The sequence below is a fragment of the Paralichthys olivaceus genome, chromosome 24, assembly GCF_024713975.1.
Source record: "Paralichthys olivaceus isolate ysfri-2021 chromosome 24, ASM2471397v2, whole genome shotgun sequence".
NCBI lineage: Eukaryota > Metazoa > Chordata > Actinopteri > Pleuronectiformes > Paralichthyidae > Paralichthys > Paralichthys olivaceus.
In genome coordinates, this window is record NC_091116.1 from 5,550,492 (window position 1) to 5,568,662 (window position 18,171).

The 18,171-nt window shown below is 41.6% G+C and overlaps 2 protein-coding genes across 4 annotated transcripts in view; one reads left to right on the plus strand and one right to left on the minus strand.

Annotated features, from left to right (window-relative positions):
- Positions 1-18,171, plus strand: part of cfap221 (cilia and flagella associated protein 221) — a 103,486-nt gene that overhangs the window by 60,003 nt on the left and 25,312 nt on the right. The gene's annotated exons all lie outside the window — the stretch shown is intronic.
- The window catches only part of LOC109639744 (gamma-aminobutyric acid receptor subunit gamma-3-like), a 63,151-nt gene that overhangs the window by 6,967 nt on the left and 38,013 nt on the right, over positions 1-18,171 (minus strand). For 2 of the 3 annotated variants that reach the window (XM_069521293.1, XM_020103366.2), the window contains exons 6-8: positions 15,704-15,786; positions 11,329-11,466; positions 6,350-6,502 (exon numbers count right to left, since the gene is read on the minus strand). In XM_069521293.1, coding sequence (XP_069377394.1) covers positions 6,350-6,502; positions 11,329-11,466; positions 15,704-15,786 — 374 coding nt within the window. Of the gene's footprint in view, positions 1-5,606; positions 5,723-6,349; positions 6,503-11,328; positions 11,467-15,703; positions 15,787-18,171 lie in introns of all 3 variants that reach the window. The other variant, XR_011240385.1, reaches the window with a different exon arrangement.

Sequence of the window (18,171 nt, forward strand, 5' to 3'; positions counted from 1 at the left end):
GTGAAAACTTGGTGAAATTATTATCTTTCTTCCATTTTCTTGTAGTTTCTTTGGACAATAATGAGAAAACTTTTTGCTGCATGGTAGAGCTGTAAATTTAAAGTAGTCCTTGTGAAAATTACATATTTCCTAGAACCAAATATGGCAAACATTTATTTTATAAACTGTGGTCAAAAGGGTAAATAATAATAAAAAGTGAATTTTCTAATTCATTACTTCATCAGTAACAGCACCACGCTCCTCACTTAACAAGATCAAATTTCCTTCAACGTATTAGACATATAAAGACATGAGAGATTTTTTTGGACTCGTCAAATGAAAAGCCACATTATGCTGACTGATGTATAGACTGTGGTCATTAGTTTGTCCCTGGAGAGCTGCAGCTCCCATCAGTCCACTTGTCTTCTCATGACAGTGATGACTGATGGAACGGAGGCTGTAACTCTCACATTATCTCAACTCCTGTCGTGAAAACTCACATCCATTTAAAAATGTGTAACAGCCACTTACAGGCGCCTTTCAACTGCTGATGCACAAGTGGCCATATGTCAAAGTTAATGCTGCAAGATTCCTTGATCACCTTGTAACTCTGGCCCGGCTCCATGTTGTGTACACCACAGACGTAGACATTTATAATATCACTTAACATTTTCATACAGAGTTTATGATCTTAATCGCTAGTTTCAAGTCTTTTTCAATAGAGTATGATGTACATTTAGTAAATTAAGGGTCGGTTTAGTGTAATTTACCATCCAATGGGTACTTTGGCTTGTTCTGTTTTATACAAAGACATTCCTGGGGAGGAATAATTATTTGGTGTAAAGTTCTAATTTGTTTAAATCATCATCCATCACTATTTCCTGTGATTGAGCTTAAAACCCTTGCTTGTGAGTTAAGGCTGATTTACGCTCAGCGTTAGATTCGTATGCAGCCGTACGTTGTCCGTGCTCAGCGTTCATTTTGTGCACGTCTTCTGGAAGCTGGGAGAACTTTTAATTGTGTCTTGAGTGCCATCGTTTGAGAAATTACTCCCATGGTGCCTTAAAGGAGAATATTGTGTCGTCTCGGTGAAATTAAATCAATCCTTTTAAACAGAGACGCCCGCTGCGGGCATCGATATCTACTGCTGTGACAAACACACATCATTCTCCTGATCGCACTGTCTTTCCCTCCCTCACCCCCCCACACTCTTTGTCTTCGTGGCATGTCTCACCCCTCCTCTCCCTCCCTGTCCCCCCCCCCCCCTCTCTCTCTCCCTCTCTCGCTCCCTCCATCTCTCTCTTCTCTGTCTCTTTCATCCTCATCTCCTACATGTCTTTCATGGCAGTGTGTGCCACTGTTTTCGCCTGTGGTTTCCATAGAGACGAGTTGCTCCCGTCTATTTCAAGCTACCTCCTCTAGTCTAGTGCTCGTCTAGACTTATCCCTTTTTCTTCCGCTCATTAGATTTAGGCACCAATAGTTACAAGAACAACTCTGTGCTTCTAATTCCTTAATTCCTTATATCTGTTAGAATCTCAACGCACTGTAAACAGTGTGAGCTGGATAAAGCAGCAGGTGCATCGACTCCACTGCTTCGTCTTTTCTTTTTTTCTCATCACAAGCAACCCACTGGCTGCTCACAGTTTGGGCTGCTATTTCAAATCAAGGTCATGTGTGTCTGTTGCACAGTTTAGTGCATTCAGTGGGAATTGTCGCTCCATGATGCCATGGTAACCAGGTGATTCCTGTCTTTGCGGGCGATCTGAACCACACTCTAGTCTCACGTCTACCGACTGACAACGAGCGGCATCACACTGAAGTGAGAAAAGTTCCTGTGCGTATGCCCGAACAAAGCAGACGTCCTCAGCGTAAAAACACAGGGCCCGTATAAACCTGTGTCATGCGTGTGTAGTGGCGTTGTCTCAATACTTTCAAACATTTCCGATGTTGACCTTTGCTGTGTATCCAGGGGGAAACCAGGTGGAGCAGACCACAGCTTGTGTTCATGGAGCATCTATAAATAGTAGAACTGAGGACTACAGTTAAGGATCAGTAGCCAGGTCGAAATAAATTTGACTGGTTTCAGCTGCTCAAATGTGAATATTTTTAAAATACATTTAATGGTGTAAGTTGCTATATGGAAGCTTCAATTTAGATTGTGCCCGACATGAGCTAATATCTGGAATGATTGAAATAAGAATTATAAGTTATGTCAGTGGCATGAATACTGTAAATTATTTAACAAAAGTAGTACTTTAAACTACACCGGAGTGAAGTAACAATCCAGCTAACAGTAACCTGGGTCTCCCAATATGAACATAAACATAAATGCATCCTCTAAAAAAAGGCAGAGAGGGTGGAGTAGAGATCACAGCAGTGTCCTGACATGATGAATTGGAATTATGCAGCTATAACGGTTGAAGTGTGTTATTATAAAAAGTGAAAAGCCTCCTGTATTTCAACTCTGCGGCCACATCAACACAAACTAAAAGGCAGCGTACACAGAGTCTGACGGTCTCCTCTGCACGAGCCTTGTTTGTTTATGGTAATTATACTGATGGTTTCAAATTAATGCACGAGTGATTGAGGTTAAAATGCTGCACATGGCAACTTCAGTCTAATCTGATTAAGGTTGTTTCACGCACAATGTAGAGGCCTTGACTTAAAGCTACATCTCCCATGCATGTAATCAGTCAGATGGCTCTCCTCCACTTGGGATTAAGCAGCCTCAGTAAGTCTACTCTAATTTATTCACTCAGCCATTTAATTTCTGACAGACAGCTTGATATCTTTAGTCCAGGCTAACTTTATTTTAGTTTGAAGTTGCTGCTGCTGCTGCCATCAGACGTGTCTCAGGAACACAACTCACATATGAAAACAGAGCGGATCATTTTGCCAGTTTGTCCGTGTGTTGAACACTCGATTTAGACTCCTCCTGGGTTCAAGACGAGCCCCTGTCTTCTACTCACGGGGAACATTGTCAACTCCTTCACCCAAACAGACATATCAACGTTGACAAGTGTTTGTGTGAATGACAGCTCGCAGGGAAGCGTTGGGTTTTTAAATGTTTCAGCATCACACTCATATCTTGACAAATAAGCTATTTTTGTTCAGCTTGCTGCTCGGCAGTGCACAATATTTGAGATGACTAAAAAAAGCGGGGTGTTGTTTGGCTTTTGAGGATTTTTCTTCAGTAAAACGATGAATAAGAATGTTTTTCAGGTCAGGGCAGATGAATGGGTGGTCAAAAATCTTCTCTTTCTGTTTCCTGCAAATTTCCATGGGAGTTTAGTCAGTCTCAGATGCCAGTCATGAGGTTTCACTCTGTTTTTATAGCATCAGATAACTAATTAACACCAAACCAACAGGAAAACACTTGAACACACATCAATTCTATTTTACCCTGGATAACTTTGTATCTCATGACAATGGATGTTATTCCCCCAGTTCCAGAACCACCGTGCCTTGGGGGTGAGTTTACTTCCCCACCAACAACCCTCGTATCTCTGCCAAGATCCATTTGAGCTGCAGAGATTGAGGTCTAATGGGAATCAACCTGAGTTCAGCTCTCTTACTTCCAGCTTGCTACCTTCCAAACGTCATCCTGTCGCTGAGAGAGCAGCGTGTGAGTGACAGCTCTTTGGAAATACCACCTGGAACATGTTAGCGGCTTGTCAGGGCACACAGCCCAGAAGCGTGAAGGGGCTGCATTACTTTCCGTTTTCCTTAGATTTCAACCTCTCCACAATCCCACTGATCCTTCTCCCTCCCTCCTCTGACATTTGTCCTTGCCGCTACCTGCCAAGAGGCCTTCACTTTGCTTTCGTCCCTCTCTTGTGCCCAGCTTCCTCTTATCTCTGCTCTCCCCTTTCAGCCTGGGGATCAGGTCTCAGGCCGACCTGAAAACGGGGGCAATGTACTAGAGAAGAAAGGCTAAATGACTTTCTGTTGTCGAGCTGAATGTGGATGTTTATCAGGACTGGGACAGCTTGCTGCTCTGCGCTACCTGTTGTCTGAGGGAGATCACAAGGCTTTCACTGCCTTTGGTCATGTAGCACACCGCCACCCACGTACTGTACGCTTTGCCTGCCTTTGGTTGTTGGCAGTCAGACGGGTTGACAGAGTGATGGAGAGCAAGACACGCACACACACAGACAATGTGATTAAGTAACAGCTGCAGCAGCTACTGTATAAGGCTGTGACACAGTGATCCTTCATATTTCCAAACAGAGGTGTCTGATGGATTAAAACCAATTAAATAGTTGTAGATAATGTGCAAGATATTTGTGCACATATCCTTCAAACACATTCTTCACCACACTCTGAAAAAAGAACCTTGTTGGTGGTGTCTCTCTTGAGATATTTTTTCTTTTGATGTTCAGCTGTCATTGTGTCAGCTTTCATCAGCTAAACAGCAAAAGGTAAGCGGAGCACAACTCCAAGGCGAACGCAGTCTTTCATTATGATCGGCCTGCATTATGGGCACAAAGAGGGGAGGCTCCATTTGGACCAGCACATGCGTGGGCAGTAATGCTCGCTTATCACTGAATTCAATATAACATTAGACGGCTTTATTGTTCGGCTCTCGGTTAAGTTCTTTCTCTGGGCTCTTGGCTTGAAGCGATAGGCATGGACAGAACTTCAATATAACTTCTTTATTGCCACAGAGATGTTCCAGATGACCTTCTGTGATATTGGCTCTCTGGCAGGCTGATGAAGGGCAGCAGGGATGGAGTGGAATTAAAGTACCCCAGAGTTGTGTGCGCTGGCTCAATTCAAGTGACAGCAGGGAGTGAGGGGAGTGGGAGGTTTGGTGGAGTCGGCACGTGGAGTTAAATGAGTTTGGTCTTTCCTTCTCCAACAAGTATTACCAACTGGGGTGTTGGGGGGGTTTCCTGGCCTCTTTGTGTGGATGTGAAACCATGTGGCCATATTCCACTTTGCATCTATACGTAGTGACCACGTCTCGAGCAGGAGGAAAATTAGCAACCGTTCCCAGACTGTGAATTCCCCAAAGTGAAGCCAAAGCATCTCTGTCACCACTGGCTGCAGTATAGGTCCTAAATCCCACCTCCTCCATGTTAGTGGATGGTACCTCAACCAAACTTTAAAGTCACTGTACTTGTCAAATACATTTCTCATTTCTGCTCTAAGTTTTTCATTTGGTCGAGCTCGTGCATCGGTGGGACCTCGCTGCCGCTGGAGTCCATGTTGGATTGTAAATCAGAAATGTGTCTTTAATTGACCTTTCAGATAAAAGTCATGTGTCTTTGTTGTTCCCTGAGCCGTGTCAGATTTGAGGTTAATTGCCTTCTCAGGAACTGTTTCCTGTTTTTGGTCGGTCACTCTGTGTTGTTTCTCTCTGAGGTCATGAGTGAGACCCCCTGTTTACCATTTAAATTAAAACAATCAAAATGTATTCATTTTGAAACCCCCTTCCTTGCACTTTCACATTTCTCCTTAAGTTGCCTTTGAATTAATCATCTATAATGTATAGTATATTTACTGTATCATCTTGTTCCTCCTCACTTATGCAACTATTCTACTGAGCTCCGGGCAAAAACCGTAAACTGAAAGAAGTCAAATTACTATTTACAGGACATTTTATATATATAAGAAACTCACCTTGAACTTCACCTTAAACAGGAAACCATGAGCACTGTGCACAACATCAGCATCCACAGGAAATCAAATGAACTAATGGCGGGCATGCAGCGGGGGAGGACCATCATGCAAAGCAACTGTCAGGTCATGCAAAGAAAAATAAGATTTCAAAAGAGTTATGAACAAACAAGCCACAAGCACTGATGGGACATAAAGATATTCAAGATGGCCTCAAGTTAGGGTGAAACAGTCACACAGGCATAAAGACAGATACACACACATTTCTCTTCTTCTGTTGTCCTTCACTCAACAGCAATGTTCAGTAAAGTGCAGATATTCCAGTAATATAATTGCTTCTGCTGGTAATGACTGCAGGGACTGATTTATAATATTGCATCAAAAAAGATATTATTGCTTCTGCTATCAAGCTGTCTAACCCCAGATTGAACAGGAATTATCAAATCCTGCCACCGACTTCCGATTCATTTTCCCCACATTACGCTCATGCAGCCTGAATGAGCTGTGGCAGGAAATTTTATATCCTGTTGTGAAAGTATTCCCATCACTTCAATTAAAGCACAAAAACACTATTGTGGATCATTCACAGGCAAGGAAGGAATTATCGGTTTTTTGGGTGAAACAGAAAAAAGTATTGCAACAAATTACTGCTCCCAAATGATAAAGTTACATAAGCCTTTTTTTAAATTTTAAGTGCTGCTCCCAGTAGCTCCCTGCAGAGCTGCATGGGTGGCGCTGCTGTGTACCTAGGGCCGTTCTTGCAGGCGTAGCGTCGCTCTTGATCCAGAAGGAGACCCAGGAGAGGACCACAGTCAGGATACAGGGGATGTAGGTCTGGATGGTGAAGTAGCCCATTCGCCTGCTGAGGTCAAAGTACACCGTCATCAATATGTAGTCACCTGTTGAGAGAGAAAATGGCAGAGAATCATTTTAAGTTTTCTTCATTATTAGAGTTGTTTATTTTAGTTAATATCCCAATCACCCCCCTAGTGGCTGGCTACAGTATATGTCAATCGCTACAGTGCGGACTCTGGCTCCAAATGTGAAAGATGGCAGTGTTGGTATCTAGGATATTTTTTATCTAAATTTCTGGGTAGCGGAGTGAGTTGTATTTTCTATTTTCTTCCTAAGACACATTTCACAAGTGGATCTGTTCTTGCATGAAGCTCCCCGGAGCCACATTATATGTCATGCAGTCCAGGATCAGGTTTAGTGTTATGCTTCAGTGCTCAAACACAGGATTGCAAAGCTCTGTTGCTGAATAACAATCATAACTCAATCCAATGTGTGATTTGTTCTTCTTACAAGCTGGTGCAATGCCACTGGACCCCATGAGTAAAAAAACACGAAGCGTAAATGAACACCAGCCTCAGATTTCTCATTTCCTCCATTCATATGGAAATATTACAAAAACAGCAATTTTCCAGAAAGGAATTGACCTGTTTCGAGCTGCAAAACTGTTAAATATATATTGTAAGGTGACCCTGCTATTTTGGAAATTACACTTTCTTCTCATTTCTAATCTAAAGACCATCCCTGAGGATCTGAATCAGCACACTGGCTCATGAGTAATTAAAAAGGTCTGAAATATAGCTGGGAGATACTTCTCTTAACATGGTCATCAAAAGAGAGGCCAGACCCACATTTTTCAGCAGACTCCACACACTTTATTAGAGAGCCGTGAGAGTCAGCAGATTAGTCAGCTGATTGTATAACATCACAGATCTGTATGTTGTGTTTTGGGATGAGCAGAATCTAGGTGAAGCGTTTGCAAAAACAGCCAGGAGCCGAGGAGGGATCCCTGGAGAACTCTGCACAGAGAAGAACTGACATTTTCTGTTGTGTTGAGCTGAAACCATCTTAGAGCGTCGTCAGCCCAGTTTTATAATGACATAATCAAAAGTGTTTTAAAGCTGTGCTATAACATTTAAGGTCTTGCAGTAACTTTAATTATAACCGTGCCTTCGCAGCAAAAACGTGATAAACTCTACGGTCAAACAAAATATCAGGAAGTGTTTATTGTCTTGAACGATAGTTTGGAATCAGGTCTAGAGATAGAAAGGAGATAGTTGAGAAAAGGTGAGACTAATGCGATATAACCTTAATGGAACCCATTAAATAAAAGAAAACACTTCTCTCTATCGTGAACATTGTCAATGTGAAGTAAAAACAAAAGAGTGGCAGAAATCATTCCGCTGTACAGATGTTTACAAGCTTTTTAATTGACAGCTGCAGGGATATTGAGCTGCAATACCTGGTGAAGAAAAGCCATTTTTGTAGCCTTGACAAAGTTCTATGCATCGGAAGATTATTACATAAAATACCAGTGAGGCTTGCGGTCACTCAGGTATTTCCAAGAAAAGGATGTGGAGTTAGATAAAAACATTTGTAGAAGAAAACCTCCTCCGCTTGCAGCTGAACCTCACATCAGTGGAACGAATAAAGAGCGTGGTGTCTCGGTGAAACTGGTGCAGAGGAGTGTTTATCACCTTCACGGCTGCAAGTATGTGCCAGTGCAGAACATAAAAGTAGAAGTTTTTTGGAATATCGAAGGCTGTTTTGATGCAGATGTGATTTGATGAAGTGTTCCCAGAACGAAGGTGCTGAACACAGAAGCATCCGTCCATCAGGACTGACGATGCCCTGAATTACGTTTAGTTGTTCCACTGCAAACAGTAGATTGATGTTTTCATTGTTTGTGAGTTCTGTCTCACATCCTCAGTTATATAACAGGACACCATGGCACTGCAGGATCTTTGGTAGCGTTTGATTTGCAGATGATGCCACTAAAGCCAGAGGTTTGCACTGGGATTGGCAGCTTTAAAATGTGTTCATGCTGTACAACACTTTAAGGAAGAGCTAAAGTGCAGAAACAACAGGAGCTTCAGTCAATGAATGACACCAGGCTTCAGACACATCTCTCCAGTGCTGCTATTGGCTAAAAACTTTAATGATTTGCTCAGGCTGTGGTTGACGAGAGTTTGTTTGAATTCTGTCCAGACCAACAGATCAATACTGACATCCTCTCTCAAATACTATTGCAACCTGTACCCCAAATGAAAGCCCACTGTCGAGAGGGTGTATCCGGTGGTCCTCACTACCGAGGCTCTATCTCCTGATCCCTACTCTGGCTTCATGTGCACAAGATGGCAGCTTTCATATCCTCAATATATTTTGGCTTCATTTCTGGATAGCTGGAGGAGATGCAGTGTCCATCTTTATATAGTGCTTTAAATAATGATACAGCGCTTGTGACAATAGGAATATACAATAATAAATATAAAATACATGATGCAATGATCATTTTGCAATATTATTCTCGGAAATGTCACATATGATTACAGTTTAAATTACAGAGAGGGCTGAACGGAGGCTGTGGTGAAGCACATTCCCATGATGGACTATCTCTCTATCTGCAGTGTGGTGTAACTCTGTTTACCTTCTGTTAGGACACTAACAACCCCTCTGTTCACACACTCCTGCAGAATACTTATTAGTCCCAGTAGCCTGCTATAAACCTGTCCACACTGTGTCATGTTGCACCGTCAGGTCTACTTTCTGTTTGGAAGCTGCCAGAAAAGAAAAAATCCGTTTCATTAATGAAATGCTGTGGCGGCTTCCCTCTTCAATAAACTGACACGACTGCAACGATGTCAAGAAAACAACATGTATATGAGGACCTCTCTCTTCCTTACTAACTTTGACAAAATGTACTGGTTATTCTGCAGTGCAGTTTTAATGAGTTTCAGCCACTGAACTCTATAATAGAGGTATAGATATCATCATAGTAGGTAGATTAATATTACATATAATGGATCATAAATAGAATGTTAGCATTATAAAACATGGTGCAGTCAGAGCATGGGGGCATTGTCAGTAATGTCAGTAACACATTCTCTACAAACAGGCATTTGAAATAGTTCCTGCTTGGACATATTAAAGGAAGAAAAGGAAGAACACCAGCATTTCTGCTATTTGAAAGCAGTAAAGGGCATAATGCGAGCTTTCAGGGAATTTGCGATGGGACCGCAGAACAAAGCACTGAAGTGTTTGGGATTCCGCTTTGGGGCCTTTTGAAGAGGACGCTGCTGAATTGATAACGATGGTGGATCTGACATCGGGGTCCCCAGCGGCACTGTGGCCCGGGATCTGTCCACTCCGTCCTCATTAAAACAGACCCGTACCTCAAGTGTTTATGAGGGATGAAGGATAAAGCAGGGAAATCAGGGAGAGGGAGGAGGGAAGAGAAGTGCTGCACTTTCGAAGTTTGCCATGATGTAAATTAATCATAGGTATTTTTAGCCGGGAATCTAATCATCATGCGTGTGGAGAGCGAGCTCCGGCAAGTGAAACAGGAAAAAGAAACGAGGTAATAAATGAGAAAACGGCTAATTTTCTTGAACAGCATGAGGTAGATGTGTAGGTTTGCTGTTGCTTTAGAGCATTTCAGCAGAAAATTAGTTTGCCTGTTTTTTCACGATGCAGCGGGAGTCCAGGAAAACATGTAATTTATAAAGCCATCAACGTGTCTGGAGATGAGAGAGCTCATCAGTCATTTAGGTTTTGGTGATCAGGAACACAAAGATGTGGCGGCCATTTCTAATTAGATACAAACAGGAAGCTCGATCCTTATTCCCAACGGGAGGTTTAAGAATGAGGTGAAGAAATGTTGCTTCCTGAACGTGCTAATGTCATCAGTTAAAAAGAAGGATATTTATATTGGATTCAGCTACTGTAAAAAACAGAATTAAAGGCACAGTGAGTGTGTAGAATTTAGTGCATGTTGCAGCTGAACACCCCTCACCTCACCCTCTCCTTCCAAACAAAGAAACTGTGGTAGCCTTTAATTGTCATAAAAACTCAAAAGGTGTTTAGTTTGTCCAGTCTGGACTAATGTAAAAATCATGGCAGCCTCCGTAGAGAGGGTCCCCTCGATGTAAATATAAAGTATTTAAATATAAAGAGCCTTTTCTGGGGTAAAGAAAACTATAATTCATACAATTTAGATGAAATGAACTTGTTAAAACATAATGAGAATTATTCTGCATTAAATTTCTGCCAATAGCTCCCTTTCACCTAAATCTTACACACTGGACCTTTAAGCTCTTGCAAAGCTGAATCAGGACGCATTGTATAGATCTGAGGACGCCTCTCGAAAGACAAAAGACCGTGTGACACAAAGGAAAGGGAATATACGAGACTCATAAACAAGGTTAATAGTGTTTAACAATTACATGAAGTCATTAGACTCTGTATTGGGAAAGAGTCCACTCAGGGCCAGTTCCTGGTATAAATGCACTGGCACCTGTTGGAGCCTGTGGAGCATCTCTTCAGCTGCCACTGCCTCTCAGACATAAATATAATCATCAGAGAACACAAATAACCTAATAACTGCCCTGAAATCATGTGGAGAGAGATGGAGAAAAGGATTGAATAATTAAACTTCCTTTTAAATCTTTAATCTTGATGATTTATGTCAGTGGAAAAACCTATTTGCCCGTACACCCTGGGGGAAATCATACAAGCTTTGAGCCTGTACTGATTTCAATAACTGGCATGTTGCTAATGCAAAGCTCGGGGGCAGCAAGGTCATTCTGGAGCGAGACTCTGAACTCTGCGAGTCTGCAGCCTTAACTGACCTTTGGCTTCTCCATATGTTCAGGAAGAAGCAGGAAGTGCAAGTTTCCATCACCTTTTCTTGACCTCCCCTCGCTGCGTTTCTTACCTGCTGTCGTCGTGAGCACATCTGTGGTGTTCCTGAGCCCCATGAAGTCGAACTGGTAGAGCCTCCAGTATTTCTGGTCTGAAGTCTCCACAGAGTTTCGCTTCCACTTGTACACAATCTCGTCTCTCGGGTATCCGTCTGGCCACGTGTGAAGGAAACACAGATAAAAGTTGAAGGCAACGAATACAGGAAAGATTAATGCAGCAATGCAGTTTTTTGCTATATGCATGATTTATACCTGACTTATGCATGATTTATACAAAATTATACAGAAAGTTTTCATAAGCAATTCAGCGGACTGCAGCCCAACTGAGCAATTACTGTTAACTTGTTTGCCTGGAATGTGCTGTGGTGCCCCCAACGTGAACAAATAGTTAGTCTAACACTCTATATGGTATTTATCCAGTAGAAAAATAATCGGAATAATTTCATCTGTATCTACAAGTCAATCGTTAACTTTAAAGAAAAATGGAATGGCTGTTTTGCCAGTCAAATTTTTGTGAGCTATGCAAGTTGCTGTAAACGTCTGTGACAAACCTTTTGTTACACGTCAGTGATGTGTGAAAGGACTTTTTCGTGGTGACGGTTCTCACATGGAAGATTGACCAGTTTGAAATGCTTGGCTTTATATCGTACCGACCCTGGACACGTTCAGCATTAGTTGAATTTCTACAGTTCTTCTGTGTGAAAATCAAGCTGAGCTCATTTGACAGATTAAAGCAATTTGAAAGTAAAGTGAGTGACAGTATTAACGAGCAGGTGGCAAATCTTGTGGAAACCAGACAAATTATGTCAAATGCTTTCATAACCAAGAGCAATCACAAAGATGGAAGAGATGATTTAATCTGAATAAAGATGGCTAACACTACCCCCATCAAAATTATCTTAACTGCAAACTGTATTACTGTTGTGTGACCAGTGCATCTTCATATCTAGAAAATGTTTCTCATATTTCATCCCTTCAAAAGCCCCCTGAAGTAACAAAGAGGGAACCAACCTTATCTACCTTCAGCATGCAAACATATGGAAGACTTTCTGTTTAAACACTCACACTTGTCTCTGCTTAGTAAAGATAACTTATCCTAAAGTGAGAGGAAAGAAAAGAGCTACGTTACATTTTCCACCTATATTGCAGAGAAGTATTTCTTTTCAGATTTTCGAAATGCAGACAAGTTGGTGGTGAAGAACACAAAATCGGAGCAACAACTTCTGCTGACTGACCAATCACGAAGCTCTTTGGGGGCTTTTGGAATAGTGTCATGTCGACTCGCTTGGTTGAATAGCACCAAGATGTGTTACTTGGCATTTTTTATACATAGGAAGTGCCCACTTTTCTACCAGCTAGTCATTTTGCATAGGCATAAAATAATGGTATACATTAGTAGGTTTTAGTCCATCAATGACATAATTCTTGCTTGACCTATACACATGCTTACCGTTTGTATTTGTTTTGGCTTTTAAGACTGACAATGTCGCTCTGCTGACTGAAGTATCCTATCAGCTGCTGTGATTAAATCTCCACAAGCAATAAGAGCTGATTAATTTTTCCTATTAAGTAATTCCCTCTTGCTTCTTGATCAGCACACCACTTTGGTCCCGACTGAAATACCTTGAGAACTAATAGATGTAGTGCCATTTTGTGCAGATATTCATGATTCTCAGAGGATGAACCGATTGAATATTATCACATTTGTCCAATAATTTGGTTTTAAAACAAATACCTGCGAAGCCACTTCCCCATTAGTCTTCATTCTGCAGCATCACATCAGACTGAAATTGACTTGGAGTTTTTAAGATAACCGCTCTGAGTAATTGCTCATTAATCCATTTCACCCTGAGGCTGTAATCTAATCGACAAGAAGCCAAAGAAATGGTATTGAAGATGTGACATTAAGCACATGACTACTTTAAACGTATGTGCAGTGAACATGTTAAGTTAATACCAATATATTGTGGACAAAGTGCCTGTAATCATAGTCAAAAGGCGTTTATCCTGAACTCACCAGTCGTCAGAGTTTTTGATTCTGTGCAGTGCATATACAGTTACTGAGAAAACAAAGCTGTGAATTCAAAACATGCTTTCAGACTGTCAGATTTCTTTCATGGTGCCCATCAGGATGACGCCTGCTTTCAAGAAAAAAGAAATCAGAATTGATGAGAAAGATGAGAGGGACCATCATAGCATTCAGCGTTTTTATAATGTTCTTTCTCGATGAATGAAATTGATTGCAGCCGTAATGGGCAGACTTCTAATTTGCTTCACGATGTAGAGAAAGAAAGTTTTTGAAAGCCTTGTGCATTAGGCTTCTACAATATCACAATACATTAACAGGGAGAGAGAGAGAGAGCAGTGGGGGTTACAGTGTGTAAGAAAGGATTATGTGTTTAGACACCGGCAAAAAAAGCGAAGGCCAATTGCAGCTTGGTTATCAGATCTCACCCTGGTGTACAATGACTCAGAGAGATTATAAGTCGCCTCTGGTCTGCTGCTCTCTCCTCCTCCTCAGCAGATCTTCATCTCGCAAACCATCTGCCATGAAATGTGTAACATGTTCATGCAAAGCAGACGGAGGCGACCCGAGTCCAAACACTTGCTGCTCAGTTGCTTTATGCTCTTTCCGTTTGCATTGAACAGCATCTTGTGTTATATTGATGGAGGTGGTTTCTTTGGAACTTCGAGAGCTGTACATTGTCAGGAAAAGTTGACTCATGCGTGCGGTTCAATACGAAGATAACATCATATGCAGAAGCTCTTGTCGTTTCAAAGCATGGCAGGGGTTAGTACTGCCAATCATTCCAAAGAGCTGAGACATAACTGAAGTCCATTTACAGTCGATAGCTCTTTCACTACATCCACTCACGTCACGCTGTGAGCAAACTAATATTAGCTCAATAGAGGCCATTATTAATGGCGAATGACAAATACTGACATCTACAGGTAATGATTATTACCATAATTAAATTATTTCAGACAATGTGAATGTCTGGTCTGATAGAATGTCCTGTCAAATGCAATCTAATGAGATTTTGGTGCTTTTTAGGTAATGGGTTAAATAACAAGGATGTGATGGTTAATGGAACAATAGTTATTGTTGTCATGGGGACTCATGCAGGTCTGTCCATTGAATGCATTAAGATAACACATGGAGGTCAGTGAGTGCAGCCTGGTGCCTCAAATTATTGCCTCAAAACCAAAATGTAATTTTGAGTATTTTTCTTTATATATATATATATATATTGCTCTATGCTTATTCATTAGAGACTACGGAGGCTCTACTAATTCATCTGAGTCAGTGGGAGGCAGCCCTACTCCCTGTGCCCCCGTCCATAGGAGAAATGTTAAAAATATGCAGACAAAAATAGGCACTGATGACAAATAACCTTTCTGTAAAACTTTGAATTAAATCAAATCCAATCTAGATAATATCTGGGTGTGAAATACAGGGGAGTCGGTTTGTTTGATTCGCTCTCGGGTTTATGGGAAATGTCTCTAAACACATTGAAAAGAACCTTTTGCACACACACGCAGCTCAACTGCTACACACAACCCGAGAGGAGACATGACATATCTAGAAGGGCGGACAGCGCACACCTCCACCAACACTAATGCTCTTTCTCGCTTTGATAAAGAAGCTGAAAAAATTGGGTTCCTCCTGGGGTCGTGCTCCACCCCTCCACAAAATCTCATAACAGTTCAGTAGTTTTTGTGCAATCCTGCTAAGTAACAATCTGACAAACAAGCGCCAGTGAAAACATAACCTCCTCGGCAGAGGTGGGTTTTAGACATAAACTTAAATAAACCAATATGACAGAAGTAGCCGAAAATATTGAAACGTTTTTCTTAGAATCTCCCCAAACTCTTCTACTAATTCTTACTGAGCTGCGACAAAAAGCTATTTAACTAATATTTCCTTCCTCTTATGGGATGAACAAGTCTTTTATTCCTTAAACAAAAGCTCCATACTGTGTCGTCTCTTCACCTTAATCAGCATCTGAAAAACATGACATCGCCCCAATAAATAAATAAAATGGGAGGAATTCTTGTCCAGGAAATCCCGAATCCCCCAATCAGTGATTCCCACTGAAACGGGGGCTCACCCATCCCCATGACCTCCCAAATGTCTGCATCTCACAGGTGTGTTTCCAGCTCAAACCACCTGAAAGAGCAATTTTCATGACTTTATCTGCTGCTACACTCCTCCCTGCTGGGGTTCTCTGTAGCGTTTCACATCGACTTAACTTTTTACTCATCTGCTTTTTATTTAAATCCATCAACCCCTGGCAGGTGTTGCATGTATGGGCATTGCTATGCATGAAAATGTGCATATTTGGCTGTGTGCGTGCATTTGTGTGTGCGCTCATTGCCAATATTCACAGCTGGAGAAGACGAGAGGACAGGAGTGTTCGTCCATTGGGAAATTATGGAGTTGCAGCTGGCATTCTGCGTTGATGGTCATCCTGGAGAAGGAGAGAAACACACAGGCACAGACACTTAGACAATGACATTCAAGGCACTGAAAATGCTTCAGATCCTTCATTTCGCGGTCCGTGAAGCACACGGTGCGAGTGCTCGGTATTCATCATTGCTTATATCACATAATGCACTTTATTTTTTTTTTGCGCCACAGAATGAAAAGCGCTGGCTTCAAACCAGATGGTGCAGGATCACACTCGGTTGCTTGTTTGATGTGTGAAATCCCTCAAAATGACAGAACTGTTTAATCATCAGCAGCAGATGTGGGTTTTTTCTTTTTTTTTTGCAAAGATGGCATTAAGTTATAGGTCAGGGCCCAGGGGCATGGACGCTTCTAAGGACAGGAGAATTTAGTTATGATCACTGGACAAGTCAAGGCACCAGATGTTCTAGAGAAGCAAAGACATGGGGATCTGTTTGACATTCGAAACATAAACCTGAATCTAAGAAAATATTTTAATAAACCGTGTGATTCTAATAATCAATTTACCCAGGATGCAAAAATGTCTGTAAGAATGAAACCATCATTTAAAATGAGTGTTTCTTTGTTCCTGATTCAAATTCATTCACTCTCATTAATTGGCTGAGTTGGAGGACAAAAGCCGAGTTTCAATCAAAGCAGGAGCTGCCTCACTCATCTTGTTTGTTGGTGAGCAAAGTGCAGATGATGTCTTGCTGTAATTTGCATATAGACGCTCGCCTGCATCCTTGTCAGCGGCCAGGGCGCCGTAATGGAGGCGAGTCTGAGGAGCTGATGTGAGGAGAGCGAGCAGCAACAAACACAGCAGAAGCGAGTGATCTGGCGAATACGCCCCCAAACATGCGCCTCCTCAGGACTTAATATCCTTTTAATGAAACAATAATTTTCAGATTCATCACAGAGGCACGCTTTAGAAGGAGTGAAATTAGCCATTAACACCCAGACATTTTGGGGGGAGTTTGTGGCTGTGAAGAGGGATTTCTTCAGAGGAGTTTGTGTCTTTCTTCATCGTGTACGGATCTTTTGAAGTCACTCCCTCAACAGCTGTGTTGGGCGCTGGAAAAATAGGTTTTGTCTTTATTGCTGAAGATGTAAGTTCAACACAGATTCAAACTAGAGTCATAAATATGAGACATCTTTCTTTAGCAACAGCTGTATAAGCCAATATACAACATTTAGAATCCATATAACAAAAACATGCAGATCATTTATTTTTAAAGTAAGTAAAGAAAATCTTGGTGCAGAATTTTTTGCGGTATATTTTTTTACCTAAAAACGGAGTATTGACATATTATCACCTAACGTTAGCGATAACCCTCAGTCCATGTGTTTGCTCTCCCTCTCTTTCGTTAGCCGGCTAAATGCCAATACATTCAGCTGCGGTGTTCGTGCCGCTGCCATTCGGTGCGGGTCAGACAGCACATAACAGGCTTATCAGGGCTTTCTCATGTCACTGGCTGCTGCAGCTGGAAACAATGTTGATGAGAAAACCAAAGACAATGAGCTGAACTGAGGCAGATACGCTACACAGAGCTGAGGGGGAAGTGCAGCACTGGGAGGAAATCTCTTCTCTGTGGGTCCTTCACTAAGAGCGACCCCTTTCAGTATTACTCACATTCATCACATCCAAAAATATTGATCAGTGCAGATGCTTTAGTGGAGAAATGCTGAATCCATGGGGATACATATTAAACGTATGCTTCAGTGTTATTAACTTCTGCAACAGATCGAATCATTCCCCTGTAATTGTTAGTTACATTATTCTATTATTTTAAGTAATAATGTGAAGATTTTTATATATTAAGCCCTTTTGCTTCTTACATTTAGAAATAGTAGCTGTAAAGCCTCATTTCCACTTGCTCCGAATATGAAGCATCAATATCTCCTGTCAATTCTGCCAGTCATAAAAATGCTCAGAGAGAAGCCTTACATTTTAGCTCGCCTGTCATTTTAGCACACTTTGATTGGATTTATTTATTTATTCGCCTCCTCCTGACAGAACCTGAGCCCTCCTGATGCAGAGGGAGCTGTGCACGGGGGCTGAAAACAAACACTCGTGGTGATATTCTCTATTTGGCCGAGGTTTAGTTTGAAAATCCTGGACACGCAGGTAAAATTGGATCCTCAAGACAGAAAAAGCTCATGTCAGACCTTGAGGGTTCATAAACCCAGATGCCACTCAAGTTTAAAAAGAGCCTGTCCACTCGAGTCCTGAGAGCAGTTATTTCTTCTTTTCATGCTCTCACAAGGACACACATGCACAACCTCCCCCGGTGTGTCATTTCTCTACCACTGAGTTGCTGTCAGCTGCTGTTCACAGGAGGCTTTTTTAATTTGTTTTAAGTGGACATCAGTTCAATCTATGAAACAGTTTCAACTCAAACTGGAT